Source organism: Hippocampus zosterae, chromosome 4 (assembly GCF_025434085.1).
Source record: "Hippocampus zosterae strain Florida chromosome 4, ASM2543408v3, whole genome shotgun sequence".
NCBI lineage: Eukaryota > Metazoa > Chordata > Actinopteri > Syngnathiformes > Syngnathidae > Hippocampus > Hippocampus zosterae.
The window spans coordinates 22,587,811-22,604,832 of NC_067454.1; the positions used below are offsets into that span (position 1 = coordinate 22,587,811).

General features: G+C 41.2%; 1 protein-coding gene across 1 annotated transcript in view; it reads left to right on the forward strand.

Annotated features, from left to right (window-relative positions):
• The first annotated feature begins 8,829 nt into the window (after window positions 1-8,829).
• coro2ba (coronin, actin binding protein, 2Ba) overlaps window positions 8,830-17,022 on the forward strand; it is a 39,074-nt gene continuing 30,881 nt past the window's right edge. The window contains exons 1-2 of the mRNA XM_052063196.1: window positions 8,830-8,969; window positions 9,069-9,186. Coding sequence (XP_051919156.1) covers window positions 9,172-9,186 — 15 coding nt within the window. The 5' untranslated portion in view covers window positions 8,830-8,969; window positions 9,069-9,171. The remainder of the gene's footprint in view (window positions 8,970-9,068; window positions 9,187-17,022) is intronic.

Sequence of the window (17,022 nt, forward strand, 5' to 3'; positions counted from 1 at the left end):
ATGGTAGCTCATAGAATAAAAAATTACGGACCAATAATACCTACTTTTAATAGTGTTCTTAATCATTTAAAATAACAATTTATGTGAATGATTTCTCACAATAATTGGGAAACATCCATCCATCAATCGCGCTAACCACTCGACCACCGGGCCACCCAATTTGTAATCCCCCCTCTCAATAGATAGATCTATGCCAATGTTCATATTCTGATGATCACTTTTACAACAATACTCGGAAATAACTATGTCCCTTCACCGTTGAGATCTTTGTAAATCATTCAAATTTCTGGCATGCCCCCCGTGTTGCAGAAACTCTCCCTGTCAGCCGACTCTCCGTTCTAAGTGTTAAAATTCCTCTTATCCCTCACCCGCTCTAACGCGGTCATGGGATGGAAATTTTCCCAAACCGGTATTAGAGGGGCTCGTCTAAGTTCTCTCTATCTCGGTTTTAAAAAGTCAGACCTGTTTCATCCTTTCATCCACCTTTATTGCGTAATCTTAACAAGAAATAAGGCTAATACCAGGCCACTTCTTTTTCATGGTAGCTCCCTCTGTTATTGTTAAATGAACATAAATAACATGGCATTTTTATATAACAGGTATATTAATCTAGTAAATATTGACATTCAGGAAAAAAAAAATTCAAATTACATTTTTCACACCAAGTTGTCATTTCAACATTTTTCATTGGAACACCGGTTCATGAACACGTAGCTGTGTTCAATGTGTGTCTCGCTAACAATTTCCTGTAATGCAGGTCATGCGCAAACATAGTTTAAAGGTGACCTACTTTTATTTTATTTTTTAAATACTGGTACTTTTTGGTGAAAGTGAAACAGATAGGATGCAATGTACACGAACAGAGCAATATACAGTATAATATTAAGAACACGCAAACAGACTACATGCACACACACACACTATTTCACCCAACGCACTTTGCGGTCGCACAACTGGCAAGAATGGGGGCATATTAACTGTATGCCGTGGATGCCAAGAAAAGAAAAAACGGCCAAAGGGATGGCAGGGGGTACAGTATTAAACGTTTCCAGGCAATACTGCAACTTTACCACAAGAGGACAGCAAATGGTTAGTTATGGAGGTAATACTGCTGGTAAAATGGTAAAGGCCCTTGACAAAGTGTACAGAGCAGGGATGGGCAATTAATTTTAAATAGGGCCATATGAGAAACTGGAACACTTGCCGAGGGCCAAGTCAACATGATAATCATTGTCTATATTATTTTTAATGAATTTAGAAAAAGTATTTTCTTTTTTATCCCCACCCTTCAATAGATTACTACGTGTGCACTCCTCAAATTGCTGGTTGAAAAACAACAACATTTCGAGCAAAAATTGGACTTATCCAGTACTTGAGTGGATGTGATCCAACGTTCTAGCTTATTTTGTAGAAAAAAAAGAGTTTTTTTTCTACAAAATAACCCAAAATATCATGCAGTGATTTGACAAAAAGTTGGGTCAAATTGATCCGAACACTGGGTTGACCCATTTTTTCTTTGTTTCTATTGTTGACCCATCCTTTTAAATGGTGATAGATAAGGTATATGATGTTATAATTAGGAAAGACACAACTTAAACAAAGTTATTGGCACGTTTTGCGTGATGGTGGAGTAGTTGGAGGACCCCAAAAATCAGGAAGGCAAGGAGGAGCACGGTCAAACTGACCAAGATGTATTTGAGAAAAAAATACGAACAGGAGTACACTGGAAAATTAATAACTACAAATGCTCAAACAAAGTCCTGGAAATCATAAGGAGCCAAAGTAACAAAAGAAACCTGTGGCAAATCATGCCAGGAGCGGAACACACAGACACACACATACAATTCGCAACAAAAACTGATAGAACTCTGGGAACTAAATACAAGCAAAGTGACGAGACAACGAGAAACACCTGGACAAGACACGAAGGGTTGAGAGAGCTGATTGGTTAAACACAAGGGACACTGATGACGAGAACAGGTGGCGACAAAAAACGCACATGAGCAAACAAAAAAAACAAACGTGACCTAAACAGAAACATAACAGTTATAAGTAGTGACTAAAATAAGAACAGTACACCTTGTTAATCATTTATAACATTAATTTTGTTTACCAACCCCAAACTCATATTAGCCGTTCCGAGTTAGGACCCCCAAATAGATACGTAGATAGTAAATTATTATTGACAGTGATTTATACTGATACAGTGATGACTTAGGTTACACCAATATGTACAGCATATCAAACTACAGTATGATCAGGCCGGATGTACTTTGTCCTCTTCTCTGCACCGTGGAGGAAATGACTAACATAATGTAATATACAGCAGAGTTACTGGATTACTGAAGGTGACACCGTGTATACTGGTCAGCGCACTCACCTCAGAGTGTAGAGGTTCTGTGTTTGATTCCCAGCCTTTGCCTTTCTGTGTTGAGTTTGTGTGGTCTCACCGTGCCTGTGGACGTTTTCTCCGGGTAGTCCGGTTTCCTCTCACGGTCAAAAAACATGCAGGATAGGTTTATGGAACACTCTACATCGTCCTTCGGTGTGATTGTGAGGAGAATGGTTGTTTGTGCCCTGCAATTGCCTGCTAAACACTTCAGGGTGTACCCTATCGACTGTACAAAGTCAGCTGTGATCCAGCATGCCCGCGAATCTTTTGAAGCTAAAATGGTTCAAATATGGATGAGTATATTACTGATGTACACCAAGATATAAATGACCTGAGTAATCTTTAAACTGTTGAAAACTAACTATGATGACATCAATACATAATAAATTTCAAGCAGGTCTTTCCTCACATTTACATTTTTGCAGACAACTGGTGGAACATATGCGACAGGTGTACTACTTCAGATTCAGACATTCAGGTATCTAACACCCCCACCCAGTTGATGACGCCTATTTCTCCCACACCTCATTTTATTGTCGTAAACTGGGAACAATACTTGAGCAGAGAATGGAAATTTCCCCAAATCATACACCGCAAATGAAAGCATTCTTGTAGCTTAAATTAGAACACATACTGAAGTAGTGGTTGGTTACAGTTCTGAGGTTTCCAGTGTGGAGTTTGCCAGACCTCTCCAAACTTGTGTGGGTCTTGTCACACTTCCTGTTAGGTTAATTGAAGACTCTCAATGGTCCAGGTATGAATGTGAGTGTGAATAGGTGTTGGCCAATATGTGCCCTGCAATTTGCCAGCGACCAGTCTAGAATGTACTCGACTTCCCACCCAAAGTCAGCATTTATAGACTCCAGCTCATCCGTGACCTGAAGTAAATGAATAGAAGTATTGGACTGGATTTCTGGTGTGCCGTAGAGAAATAAAGCTCATGGCCTGTTTCAATAAATTAAGTCATTAAGTTTTCCAAATAACATTTCACTCAGGAAATACTATTGTTCTGAACAGGAAACGCTTAATAATGTTGCAGGAAAACAAAGAGAGAATGATGAGGTGTGTGACAATCGAACTACAGTAAGTTAAAAAAACAAAAACAAAGACAGTGCTGTTTATTCTATAACTCAAAGAAACAAGTCCCACTGCAGAATAAAGTTAAACCATGGAGACACGGTTGGAATCCTGGCCTGTCTCGATCATCGCTCCATGAAAACAGATTAGTATGACAAACGTGACTCTGGGAAACTGGCCAAAGGCTGCCTTTGTGCAACACCATGGAATGATGACAGCTTTTCTTTGCGAAGCACAAAACAGTATTTACACAAAAACATTTTTAAAAGTAAGTTAGACAACACTGCAAGAGGTTAGAAACAAAACAAACAAGATGTTCATTCACTGCAGACTTTTAGCTTCAATTTGAGGGTGTCACGTTCCGTGACTGCCAGCAGGTGGCGGGTTTTTCCCTCTGCCTACTGCACACCTGTTCTTAATTCGAGGGTGATTATCAGGCCTTTATCAAGTGGCTCTGGCAGCTCATTCTCTGCCGGAGAATTCCACGCCGTGCCATATTCTCTCGTGCTCTATTTCGCTATTCGTTATTGACTCGTTGCCTTTTTGCTAGTGATGGGTCCAGCGACACCGATGCATTGACACATGCGCCTGGCTCACAGAGCAAACCACGTGTCGATGCATGTGCTGGCTCATTACGTCACGTGATTGACACGTGAACTGCGTTGACACAGTCCAGGCTTCTAATTGACACACCGACTGTGTTGACACATTCCAGGCTGCTAATTGACACGTGAACTGCACCGGTGCAGTTTAGACTGCATCGGCTGCTTGGCACAGTACAGGCTGCGCCACTTAGTCCAGGGGGCGTCGACTCAGTGCAGAGGGCGTTGACGCAGCAAAAGCCCGCCACACAGTGTTTATAAGGAACACTTGCCGAAACAAGCCCGACCTCACTCACGCTCGCTTGTCGAAGCTCGTGTCAGTGCAGACTTCGTGTTCGTGCCTTGCCTTCCTTGCCGATTATGGAGCAGAGACACAAATCATCTGCCGTGTGGGACCATTTTGATGTCCTGGAGAATAAGGTATTATTTATTTATTTATTCAAATCGCCTTCTGTCGCCGAGAGCCTCTCGGCGAGAGGCACTCGCCGAGTGCCTCTCAGATTATTGACGTGTTGTACCATTCTAATCCGAATACATTTCAAGGTAACTCTTAGTTACTTCTTATTCACATTTCATTACAAGTGAAATGTCGAATTTGCCAAGTCAATTCGCCAACAGAAGCACCTCCACCATGCTGAGGCATTATCGGGCCAAGCATGAGAATGAAGTTCGCGATACACCCGGTATTACGCCAGGTATACAAACGTTCTCATCTTTTCACGGTTGCTATGTTGATGAATTGACAATCAGTAATTATTGGTTGACTCTCCACTCCATGTTTGACAATCAAGGTTCCAGGAAGCAGCTGTACTGGAAGGACCAACACACTTCTTTCCCAAACCTCTCCCACCTCGCAAAGGAGTTCCTTTGTACGCCAGCCACATCCGTCCCTTGTGAGCGTGTGTTCTTCACAGCAGGAGAAATTGCTTGTAAAAGACGCAACAGGCTGAAGTTTAAAACATTGGAGCATCTTATTTTTCTCAATAAAAATGTGAAATCAAAGCCCACAAGCATCCTCATTCAAATGATCTTCACATTATTTGAACACATTGAATGTTGCAAAATGAATGCATGGATGTGAATGATATTGTATACACTTCATCAAATCGATGAATGACCTTATGAAAATGTCTTGGAACAGTTGTAGATGCAAAACCGTGCTGGCAGCTACATAATAGAAAAATATCCCAAACCATAGGGATCCTCCCAAAACGAAGGATGTGCTGAATAAGAAATCCTTGTACACACTTTTATTACTTCCATATTTGACCTATTGTGTGGAAATATGGGGAAATGCCAGTAAAACACTGTTTTAAAACTACAATACAAAGCAATCAGAACAATCACTGGCTCCAAATAGACGGAACCCACAAATCCACTGTTTATCAAATTAAACAATGAAATCTCATGACCTGGTTGACTTCAAAATCGCCCAATTAATGTACAAAGCACACAATAACCTCCTTTGCCAAAACATCCAGAAGCTTTTTAAAATTCGAGAAAGTTGTCATAATTTAAGGGGTACTAACCTATACAGAAAAATCCAAAACACGAACAAACATCACGCAAAGGAGTGTATCTGTAATAGGTGTAAATCTGTGGAATGATTCTGAAACGGACCAGTAAAATGAGTAACTCTCTTGCTGAGATTAAAAATGAATTTGAGAGTAGTACAAGACAACTACACAAATCAGAATTAAGTTAATAAATTCGATACACCCATGAAATATAGCAATACATCAGGAATACATTGATGAGATTATTTAATATATTAATGAAATGTAGCATCCATTATGAATATGAGAAAATCGACATATACTTGTGCTCCAATGAGTATGTACTGTATATACAAACCTAAAGTTGTAAAAATGTATAAATACAGCATACATAAGGGTAAAAGCATTTGTTGATATGTAGACTTTCTTTTCTATTTTGAAAAATGATCAATTCATATATAAGAAGGGGTAGGACTCTAGGTTTTTTTTACTTCTTTCTACTCCTTTGAACACATATTTGTGATGACTATTTTCTTTTCCTTGTTTTATATCTTACCTTCACTTTTTGCCAATTTATTACCGAATTGTATATTTTATATGTTCAATATACAAAACAATTATCAGTCAGTTCAGTCTGTTGAGTGGGTTGGATGCAGGGATCTTGAAGGTCCAGCAGGTGGCAGTGGTCAGTGACACAGTATCAGCACAGTATCAACACAGTGTGTCAGTGTGTCGACACGCCTCATGAGGCCTCATGGACCCATCACTACTTTTTGCCTTACGGCCGATACTCTTGTGATTTCGCGTTTAGACTAAGAATTGTACTTATCGTATTTTCGCCAATTCAGGCCCTCCTCGTGTTTTGTTTTCCGCGAGCGTTTTCAGTTGTTTTTTCCTTCTTTGTTACTCCTGGTCCTTATTTGATCAGCGTTTTTTGTTACCGTTTTTCCCTGTCGGGCTCTTTCTGTTTTTTGTCATTAAAGACACCTTTTGTTTGACAAAATTTTTTCGTTGTCTGCTTTCCGGGGATCCAACCCTTTACTTCCTTGTTCTGCACGGAGCGATCCGTTATCGCTTCGGGCAGAACGTGACAGAGGGTTTTTACAAGCACCAATTCCCAAGAAGTTGGGATGTGATACAAGCAAATCAAAACAGAATACAATGATTTGCAAATCCTTTTCAACCTACGAGTATATTCAGTTAAATGAATACATAAAGGACTATTTGAATTGCTATTAGCGTAGTTTCAAAATACAGCATCTGTGATGGTACCTGGGTGTATTACTGCCCGTGGCGTGGGGAACTTGCACATCTGTGAAGGCAACATTTATGTTTGGAGCAACAGACAGTATATTGCATTGCCTTTTTCAAGGTTGTCCCCATCTGTTTCAGCAACACAATGCCAAGCCACATTCTGTGCATGTTGCATATTATGTATTTTAGCGTTTCACAACAGTGTGGCTTCGTAATAATAGTGCCTGCCAGTAGTCCATACTTGTCTCCCTTTGAAAATCTGTTGCGCATTATGAAGTTCAAAATACTACAACAGAGAACCGGGCTGTTGCACAACTGAAGTTGTACATCAAGAAAGAATGTCACTAACAAAGCTTCAATGATGAGTGGACTCAGTTCCCAGACACTTTTTGAGGGTGTTTAAAGTCAAGGTGTTGGAACATATTTGTCATGTTTTGCTCCGTATTTGTTTTCAGCACCAGCTGGAGTGGAGGGCGTGACTCTTCAGTGGTGCACCTATTTCTTGTTACCAATCAGGCCTTGCCATGATTTAAGGCATAGGTGTCAAAGTCAGGTCCTGGAGGGCCGCTGCCCTGCATGTTTTCCAAGTCTCTCTGTTGCAACACACCTGATTCAAATGATCAGATCATCAGCAAGCTCTGCGGAAGCCTGACAATGAACGTGTTCATTTGAATCAGGTGTGTTGCAACGGGGAGACTTGGAAAACATGCAGGACAGCGGCCCTCCAGGACCTGACTTTGACACCTATGATTTAAGGACTGACAAACTGCCGAGTCAATGTCCAATGATTGACTTTGCTTGCTGTTTGCTCATGAGAAAGGTTCTACATTACTTATTTGTGGTTCTAGTCCCTGTCATTTCGATAGTTTTCTTTTTAAATAAGACTAAAAGGAAATCCCTTCTTAAAGTTTATTGTAATTGAATAGTTGCCATTCGTGTCGTGTATTTTCAGCTATCAAAATTACCTTGCCATTTTATCAAGCATTTTTTTTTGTTCGTATTGGCTTTTCCTGGTTTTGTGTCACCAGCGCTTCCTGTTTATACTCTGGCCTCCTTCATTTTTCTGTAGATAAATATTTTTCTGGATCCTTTCTACAGTATTTTGTCATTAACAAGTGAAATGTATTCTCAACTGTATTAAGGCCAGTTAATGGACCTGACCATCGCACGTTTGCCTTAAAAAAACTATTGAATTGCTTTTTGCAGTATGCTACAGGGTATTGGTCATCTGCACTGTGAACCGCCGCCCAATGAATTATGAAGCATTTGAGCAGATTTTTTTTTTCTCTTCAACAGTCACATTATCAACATATACAAGGTTCACGGTGTACAATGGCAACTCCATAACACTTAATCACAGTAAAATCTTTATTTTAATGTAATTGGCCCATGCATTAAATTGGCCACCGCTTGTATATTCATTTGAGTTGGTGTGTCCTAATATAATGTGGCACAAGCACAAATATCTTTACAGTCAAAGCTGGTAAACAGCATAATAGTTGTACGTTCATGGAGTCAGTTAGAATTGGATATTTTCTGTCAGTCCATTTTCTGTACCAATTGTCCTAATTTGGAGAGTAAATGACATCTTGCAGCTGTTAAGAGAACAATGTAAACTAGGAATTTGTAAAAATAAAATATCAAGTGCTTTTCCTTCTGTTCTGAAGCGTGAAAGTCACATAGGTGTAGAACATAGACACCTCAGGACACAAACATGTGCTGGTATTAATGACATTAATTCTCATTTTTGTACAGATAACATTCAATCAGTCATGCGGTGCACACAGTCGTGTGCAGTGGGCAGGATGGCAAACTGCAACACACACACACACACACACACATACACACGGTGTCCAACATTCCCCTTCTTCCGGCCACTCGTCATGTTTTTGCACAGTCACTCGCCCTGCAGAGCTCAATAAACTGTATTAGCCCACCTCTAACCAGACAGTATTGCGATATTGAGTGAGAAAGCAGGTCAGGCAGACCGTGTGCATCATCCCAGTGTGTGTTTCGTTGAGTACATGTAATGAGGTAGGAGGAGAGGGGTGTGTTCTGCAGAGTGCGGGAAAGCGTTTCCCTCTGTTGGGAGCCAACTGCACTCAGAGCGCCAGCCGTGACTTCACTGCAGCAGCCATCAGCCTCTCGGTACTTAGTGGGCTAGACGCACAAACCTCTCTGTCCCCTCCTCTTCGCTCTCTCTCTCTCTCTCTCCGCCCCCCCCCCCCCATCTCTCTGCATATCCAGCAACCAGAGCTGCCCTCCTCTCCTCCTCATCACTCTGCCACTCCTGCAGCATTGATCTCTGTTTGAACGGGACACTGGCCTGCAGCTCACTCACTGATTCTGCATGACTGTCACAAAGGTAAGAGGCGCTGTATGGCATAATTGCGCTTCGGGATGACTCCTGTGACATTATTGTTTCGGGAGGGTGTGGAAGGTCGATTCTCTGTTCTGCGATTGATTTAAATCAAGTGCATCAAGATGAGTTGCCAACATGGTTACTGTTGACATAGCAGGCACTGTGATTATGATACAACTGGGTGGCAGTTTCTTATCTGCAATGTGTCACTTTTACCACAGGTTTTCATCTCCACAAACTGTTTTCCCTTTCAATTGGTAAAGATACATTTTAAAGTCTGCAGAGTCCAGGTATTATTTATATGAAACACAGAAGCAACCTTATTTGTTTTGCGTGCAAACATTCACTTTTCTAATACAAACTACAGTACCTGAGGCTGAAATTATTGGATTTAATTATAATTAGAACTCAATGCTTAATGGAGGATGATTGCTAACTGAAAGGCAGAGGCATGAGTCCTTTTGCTGATAAAAGGCTATTTGGGTTTCATGGAAAATTCTAAGGCCCGTACCACATTTCTGAATTATAACCGCTATGAATGGTTTTTGAAAATTATTAAGAGCATTTAGGCGTTAACTGTTACTTTGAGATTTTGAAAACATTTTGTCTGAGGGTGTACTTATTTAGAATTGAATGGCTGGTTCAAATGCTCTTGTGAGCCATTTTTGGCCCTTGTGCTGAAGGTCGCCCTGACATCGCCCATCCATTCTGTGATGCAATCCAAACAAGTTTGGGGTTGAGGGCAGGGCTTACAGCCCAGGCAAGAAGGATTGAGACCCGCCCAAAAGACTCATTGATGTCAACCATTATCATGCATCTCTCGGGGCCTCCTATAGCCACCAGCCAGCAATGGTTAGTCAGGGTACCATGTTGAAATGTTGCAGTGTTTGAAGCGATGCCTTTGATTTGTCATGGATATAGGCCAGTGCCAGCCATCTCGCTTGGCCCGAGGCCCAAGGCACATGCTCGCGTAGCCCCCACTGTTGCACCATCTCTGGCCAACAAGTGTGCGCGCAGTCAGATGTTGATCTAAATGTTTACGTTGACTCAAGATTGTGTATTGTGCTTAGGACTGCAGCAGCAGGTGGAATCCTCTTAATCAATTAACCAAGGGAGAGAAATCCAAGACAGGAAGACAGTTAAAGGGAATGAGCACACCTACACCCAGGAGGAGAATTAAGCTGAACCAAAATAGATGCCCTTGTGGAGACACAGGACAATGGCCTCATTTGCTCATTTATGTGTCTCACACCCACAAGTTGTCCAGAGATGTTCCCTTTAATATGGAATTGTGTCTTTTATTCATCTTATACAGATAAGCGCATAGACAAATACCCTCAATTCTCAAACTACAAATTATCTTCCTGTGTGTGATTGTGTGGGAAGTGTAAGAGCTGCTGCTGCGTAGGTTTCGCCACGATGACAACTGAAATAGAAAAAGGCCATGTGCTCCTTTCTTAGAAAGAAGCATGTCAAAATCGGACTCCAGACAGGACATGCATTGAATTGTTTTCATCCATTTTGCAAAACAATCATGGAGTTGTCCAAAATTTAGAGGTGGAAAAAAAGGCCACGGGTTGGTGGTTTGAGGGTGGGGGTCGAGGTATTGTTGTCAAAATGTTGATGAGTGGGAGAAACAGGCGGAGATGAAAATGAACTGTTTTCAAGGCTCTGCCTGCGAACAGCAGAGAAGTCACCTTGGGATAGGATGCGGGACACGTGCTACTGTGCTGACAGTGCTGAATGACTCTCCATCCCTCAGCACACACCGACAATATTGCAAACAGACTTTTTATTGCTCTGTTATGATGATTTTCCTTCATATATTATTTGAATACTAGGAGTTGGAGTACCACACAGGATGGCACTCATTTGCATTAACTATGCGCAGGGATAATGTCACCGTAACCTCGTCTGAAGTTGCTTGGAAAAGACTGATGGCTCCATTCTTAAACACTGTACTGAGTGAGCAAAACGCTAATGGTTAACCTGCTTGTTATCAGGTATGACAGCATAACCTTATCTCACCTTCTTCAGTGGTTGAGGAAGTTGATGAGAACTCATGTGATGTTAGCAATCACTGGTTCCATTCGTGTAGTGTTTGTCCAAAATGTTGTGTGTTCTAAGATTGTCAGATGAGGCTTATGGCAAGACAAGCATGTGTACATTCATTATCCAGGAAACAACAACCATCCACCCAACTATTTTCGACACAGTAGATTTTATAGAATATACTTGACTCTAAAAGGACTTGGTCCCAGCCTAAACAATTTGTGAGGAAACTATTCAGAGTCAATTCAATCGTTATAGGTGGCCATTGATTTGTATGGTCCCTCACTTCGGATGCATTTCCCCTAAATAACCCTGCCAGGGGCATAAAGCCCCAGACAACTAATTATTTTTCCAAAACAATTTAACAATATAATATTGCATATGCGTTGCTTAATTCTAAGCTCTCACAATGAAGAGTAGTCCGACGAAATAATCTGTAAGCCAAACAAGTCACACTGTCTTGTGCTTTAGTGGTAAAATTGGAAGCGCCACGAAAATAGGTCATTGCTTGTTTAATTCCTCGCCCTTTGACTTCAAACAGGGCCTTTGGTTGAGTCGTCTGTAGGACAGACAGGAATTAAACTCTTTAACCTTTTAAGACTGATGCTTTGGTCCGCTTTCTTTTGGCCTAGATCTGGAGCCAATGTATTGCTACCAAACATTGATTTGTTCAAACCTAACAAACTCGTGACTGGTATTTATCGACATACTAAAAGAGATACACTCAAAATTATGAACAAACAAAATGAAAATGGAAATATATGACCCTCTTACTATTTGTATCACTTTTGTGTTGATTTTGGGAAAAAAATAGCAATTGTGTATGTCTATAAAACACAATAGCGCTGGTACTGAGCCCTGCAATGGAATAGTAAACAGATGGACAGTACAGTGATTAGCGATAGTAACAAGAAACTGACAGAAACAAACATGCTTAGACCTCAGCCTGTTTTTTCAACTCCCGGTATTATCTAATTCATTTTCATTTTTTTCTCATGAATATGACATTTCTGATTTTCCTTTATTCTACACAAAATACAATACAAAATGCATTGCTTCCTGATGCATACAGCATGTGGTGCCGTGAGCTTCACAGTTTAAACGTCAGGGCTCAGAATGAGAATTTTGCTGTACTGTACTATCGTAGACTGCTTTTGTTTGTGTGCACGCGTGAGTGTGTTGGTGTGTGTTATTTGTGTGCCTGTGTGTGTGTGTGTGAGAGAGAGAGAGAGAGAGAGAGAGACAGCGTGTGCGAGTGTGAGAGAGAGAAAGAAAGAGAGCACAGTTGTGAGTTGGCTGGCAAGTAAAAAATTGTAGGTGGGGAAATTTCTACTGGTGAAGTCTATCGGAAATCCTGTGATCTAGCAGAAGAACTATTATCCTGTTTCATGACCTAAATCTGTGCAAGTGTGTGTAGACATCCTCAAGGCTTCTAAAGAAAACCCTGGGGCTTGCATATACTCTCTTGCGTAAGATAGAAGTGGGAAGAAGGGACCCCATATGGTGTTCTCACAATGCTTGAGAAAGAAGCCATTATCGTTTCACAACAAAGGCTCTCTTTCGTGCTGATTGTTGCACTCAGTTATCCTCATGTCAATGTATTTTTTTTTTAAGTGGAAAGGCTTAATGACCACAACAACACTTTTTTTTAACTCAGAAGTGTGTCCAGACAGCTGTCTGTCTGTAGTCGGTCTGCAAATCTCTTGAAGGAATAAACGGGCTGAATTGTGCCTCATGTCCAAACCAATTTCCGTTCATTGAGCAGTTTTTCAGAAGTGCCATAAAGATTCATGGTCAGCTAACTACTGGCACGAAAGGTTGCAAACATCCCATTGAAAGCCATGAATTGTACATGAAGTCCTAAAATGGTCCTGTTGTTTTGTGGCACTACAGAGAAAGCAGTGTGTTATGACTCAGCGAGTTGTGGGATATGGACACAAGGATTCTAAAATAAAAGGAACATGACAGACAGTAAGGAGACTGGCCTTCAGTGTTTCCTATGCAGATGACTGCCAGATATATGTCCCACTGAGCAAGAAAGACGCCTTCTCATTAAGGCCACTCGTATCCTGTCTGGAAGAAATCAAAACCTGGATGGCACAAAATTTCTTGAAATTCAACGAAAAGAAGACAGTGGTGATATTGTTTGGTCCCAGTGGCCCTTGTACATTCCATCCTGTAGACTTGGGCCCCATGTCTCCTTATCTGAAATCCAACGGTCTCAAACTTGGGCCTTAAACTGGACAGTGATTTCGATCAGCAAATCGGTGCCGTTGTTAAATCCAGCTTCTTTCACCTTCGACAGCTGGCCAAAATAAAACCTCTCCTCTTACATGAACACTTTGAGACAGTAATTCATGCCTTTGTCACATCCCGGCTTGATTACTGCAATGCCCTTTACTTTGGAGTCAGCCAGTCCTCCATTAAGCGCCTTCAGCTGGTCCAGAAGGCCGCTGCTCGCCTCTTGACTGGCACTCGTAAGAGGGAGTACATAACTTCTACTCTGGCATCTCTTCACTGGCTCCCCATTCATTTTAGAGTTATTTTCAAGATCCTCCTCTTTGTTTTCAAATCTCTGAATAATCTCGCGCCACCTTACCTCTCTGAGCTCATCCGCCCCTACAGATCTGCCCGGCGCCTCAGGTCTGTGGACCAGTCTTTGTCAGAAGTAACAAGAACTAAACTGAGGCTCAGAGGGAATTGAGCCTTTTCTGTTGCTGGTCCCTCTCTCTGGAATGACCTCCTACTGAACATTCGGCAAGCCTCCTCGCTGCCCATCTTCAAACCCCTCCTCAAAACTCACTTGTATTCTTTGGCATTCGACTCAGCATGACTTAGATTTGTTCTTGATTTTACTGTTTGGTGCTTTCTACCGCCCTTATTACCGATTTGTCTTACTGTTTATTGTGTATGTTAAATCGCTCCATGTACAGCACTTTGTATGCAACGATGGCTGTTTGAAAGTGCTCTATAAATACTGTTGACTTGACTTTACTTTTTTACTACTTTAAGCACCAGGGGCGAAAAGCTAGCTAAGACTGCTTGTGTGAAACTATTGTCAGTGAAAATTGCACTCATTTGAATGCAATCCGCTTTTCAAGACCAAACCATCAGTCATCTGTTCATTACTGGTCTTCTTCCTGGTCCATCAAGGATGACTTTAAACATTAGCCCCCTGAAGCCTGTTTTTCCAACAAAAAACAACAACAAAAGACTGTGTGTTTTTGCTTTTGAGTATATGATACATTAAGCTGAGAGTGTTTGAGTACAGAACATCATATAGATATAAATGTAGGTATGATGCAAATTAGTGACATCATTCCATCCATCCATCCATTTGCGACTGCTTATCCAGGGTCTGGTCACCTGGTGATGGGACACGACCGGAACACCTCACCAGCAAGGCATTCAAGGGTCATCATAACCAGATGCCCGGCCCACTTCATCTGGCTCCTCTCATCATTGGGGAGCAGCGCCTTGACTCTGAGTACCTCACCCCATCTCGAAAGGAGAGCTAGGACACAGTGTGGAAGAAACTCAGTTCGGTTGACTCTATCTGGGATCTATTTCTTGGTCATGACCATATGCGAGGCTCAGAACGTAGATCAACTGGTAAATTGACAGCTATGCTTTTCAGCTCAGCTCCTCGATACACCGATACAGAGTCCGCTGATGCTTCACCGATCTCCCTGTTAAGCTCCCGCTCCATCCTGCCCCCACTCGTCAACAAAACCCCATGATAATTGAACTCTGTAGGATTTCATCCCAGACCTGAAACCAACTAATGCTTGCAAAAGGTTCCTTGGTATGTCTTGGTAATGCATCAGCTGGCAGTGGAGGAATACTGATGCTATTTTTTGAGTTCCCTATTTATTCTTCAATAGTCTATCTATGTTAAAACCCTAACCTGAAAATTGGACAACATGCAACTCAGTTTAATTTCAATCCCCAAATAAGAAGCGGGACCCTTGAACAGCAATTGAAGAGTGGACACCCTCAGTGTGTTCATATTTGTGGGGGGGGGGGGGGGGGGGGAATACATGCGGTCCTCCCTCGCAAGCACAAGACCATTTGTGTTCAGACAAAGCTACATGTTCATCCTAGTGATGTGAGTATCGTCAAATTCACAGTGGGCTTCCATCTGTGTTGAGTGTGTTTGCAATTACATATCAGCAAACACCCCAATTATGAAGGAGGCCGGTGCCGGTCTGACATCATTCACTCATTTGTGGTTTGAAAGTGTTTAGAAATGTGTTTACGGTTAAGCCTCTGCCATATCCTACAAAGTTAAGGCTCTTATATGTTCATTAAAATGATACAAGTTCTGATATGTCTCAGCTTCGGAGCTCAGAAATTCTATTAATATTTTTTGGATCCATGCTCGGTTATGAGAAAATTCCTCAGGAAACTCTCACAGTTCTTTGAATCTCGTCTGCCATTACTAAATATAGCCTGATTAAGGCGCCTGGTTAATTGACAACCAGTTTACTTGCAGTCACACACTGGCACACATAATCTGCAAGCTAAATCGGGAACCCAGCAAAACATCCTTTCTTGGATTTTGAAAAAGATAACCAGTGGAATAGATTAAAAAATATTAAATCAGAGTTAGCCTGAAAAGAGCAGATAACGGACACACATAAGGGAGATGCACAGAGAGAGCAAGTGGGGCAAAGGAATAGATTAAAAAGTGTGACACAAAAGAGGGTCAAAGAGTAAATAGCTGTGAGAAAGCCACAGAAAAAGCTTTTCGTATTGGAAGAAATTCAGATCTCATGACCTCATCGCTTGTCAGAATATATCCAATCCGCTCATGTGATGGGTCTGTCGAACCAACATTTCAAATCTCTATGAAAGGGCTGAATTGCGTTTCCATATGAGATAGGGAAACTCTCCAATTCGTTGGTCTGTGCGTATACAATATCATTCAACCACAGGCTGAAAGCATTCACATTATGACAGCAACAGATTTCCTTTGAATGAGTGGAACCAATTGTAAAAAGTTCTCAATGAATGGAATGGTTTGTTACATTTTTTGCATTTCTAGGGTGATGTGTGACTGTTGACTGGCACAGTGAAAGAGACAAAATTGCTGGAGGATGCAGAAGGAAAGCAGCTTGAATACAACCCAAATCCAAGCACAGGTTCCCAAGAAAGTCATAGATGAATCAATCAAATCAAAAGAAAGACTTTTAGAGACACCAGTGTCCTATATTATCATTCCTTAATGGTCCCAAATGAATTGTTTTCAATTCAACTGATATTTATAAAACAGACACACATCACGAAATCGACAGCTTTTCTTTATGGTACCATAGAATTGGTCAAAAATCCACACGCACGATAACTTTAACCTATAAAACAATGATGCTACTCCAGATCCTGATGCCAGGAGCTTCAGACACTCATCTTTTCTTTCCTTCCCTTTAACCCGCCAAAACCATATTTAGAATTTATGAATTATTCTTTGAGTTAATCAAGTCATCAAGTGTTATCTGTATACATTTTCATACCTAATCCGCACGAATTGAAATATTCAAATCAATACTTAGATCTGCATTGCTCAAACACACACTCTCAAGTTGAAGGCCATCGACCTGGTCATTTTAAAACACAATGGAGCAACGTCACATGATCTTGTAGTAAATGAAGCAACGATGCAATGTTTCTGCCAACTTTTGTAATTGTATATGGAAAAGAGTATGTGTGGTTTATTTATCAATTCCAGCTATTGTGTGAAATAGCCTCCATTTTTACGGTATATTTACGGCAACAGTGAAGATGCGT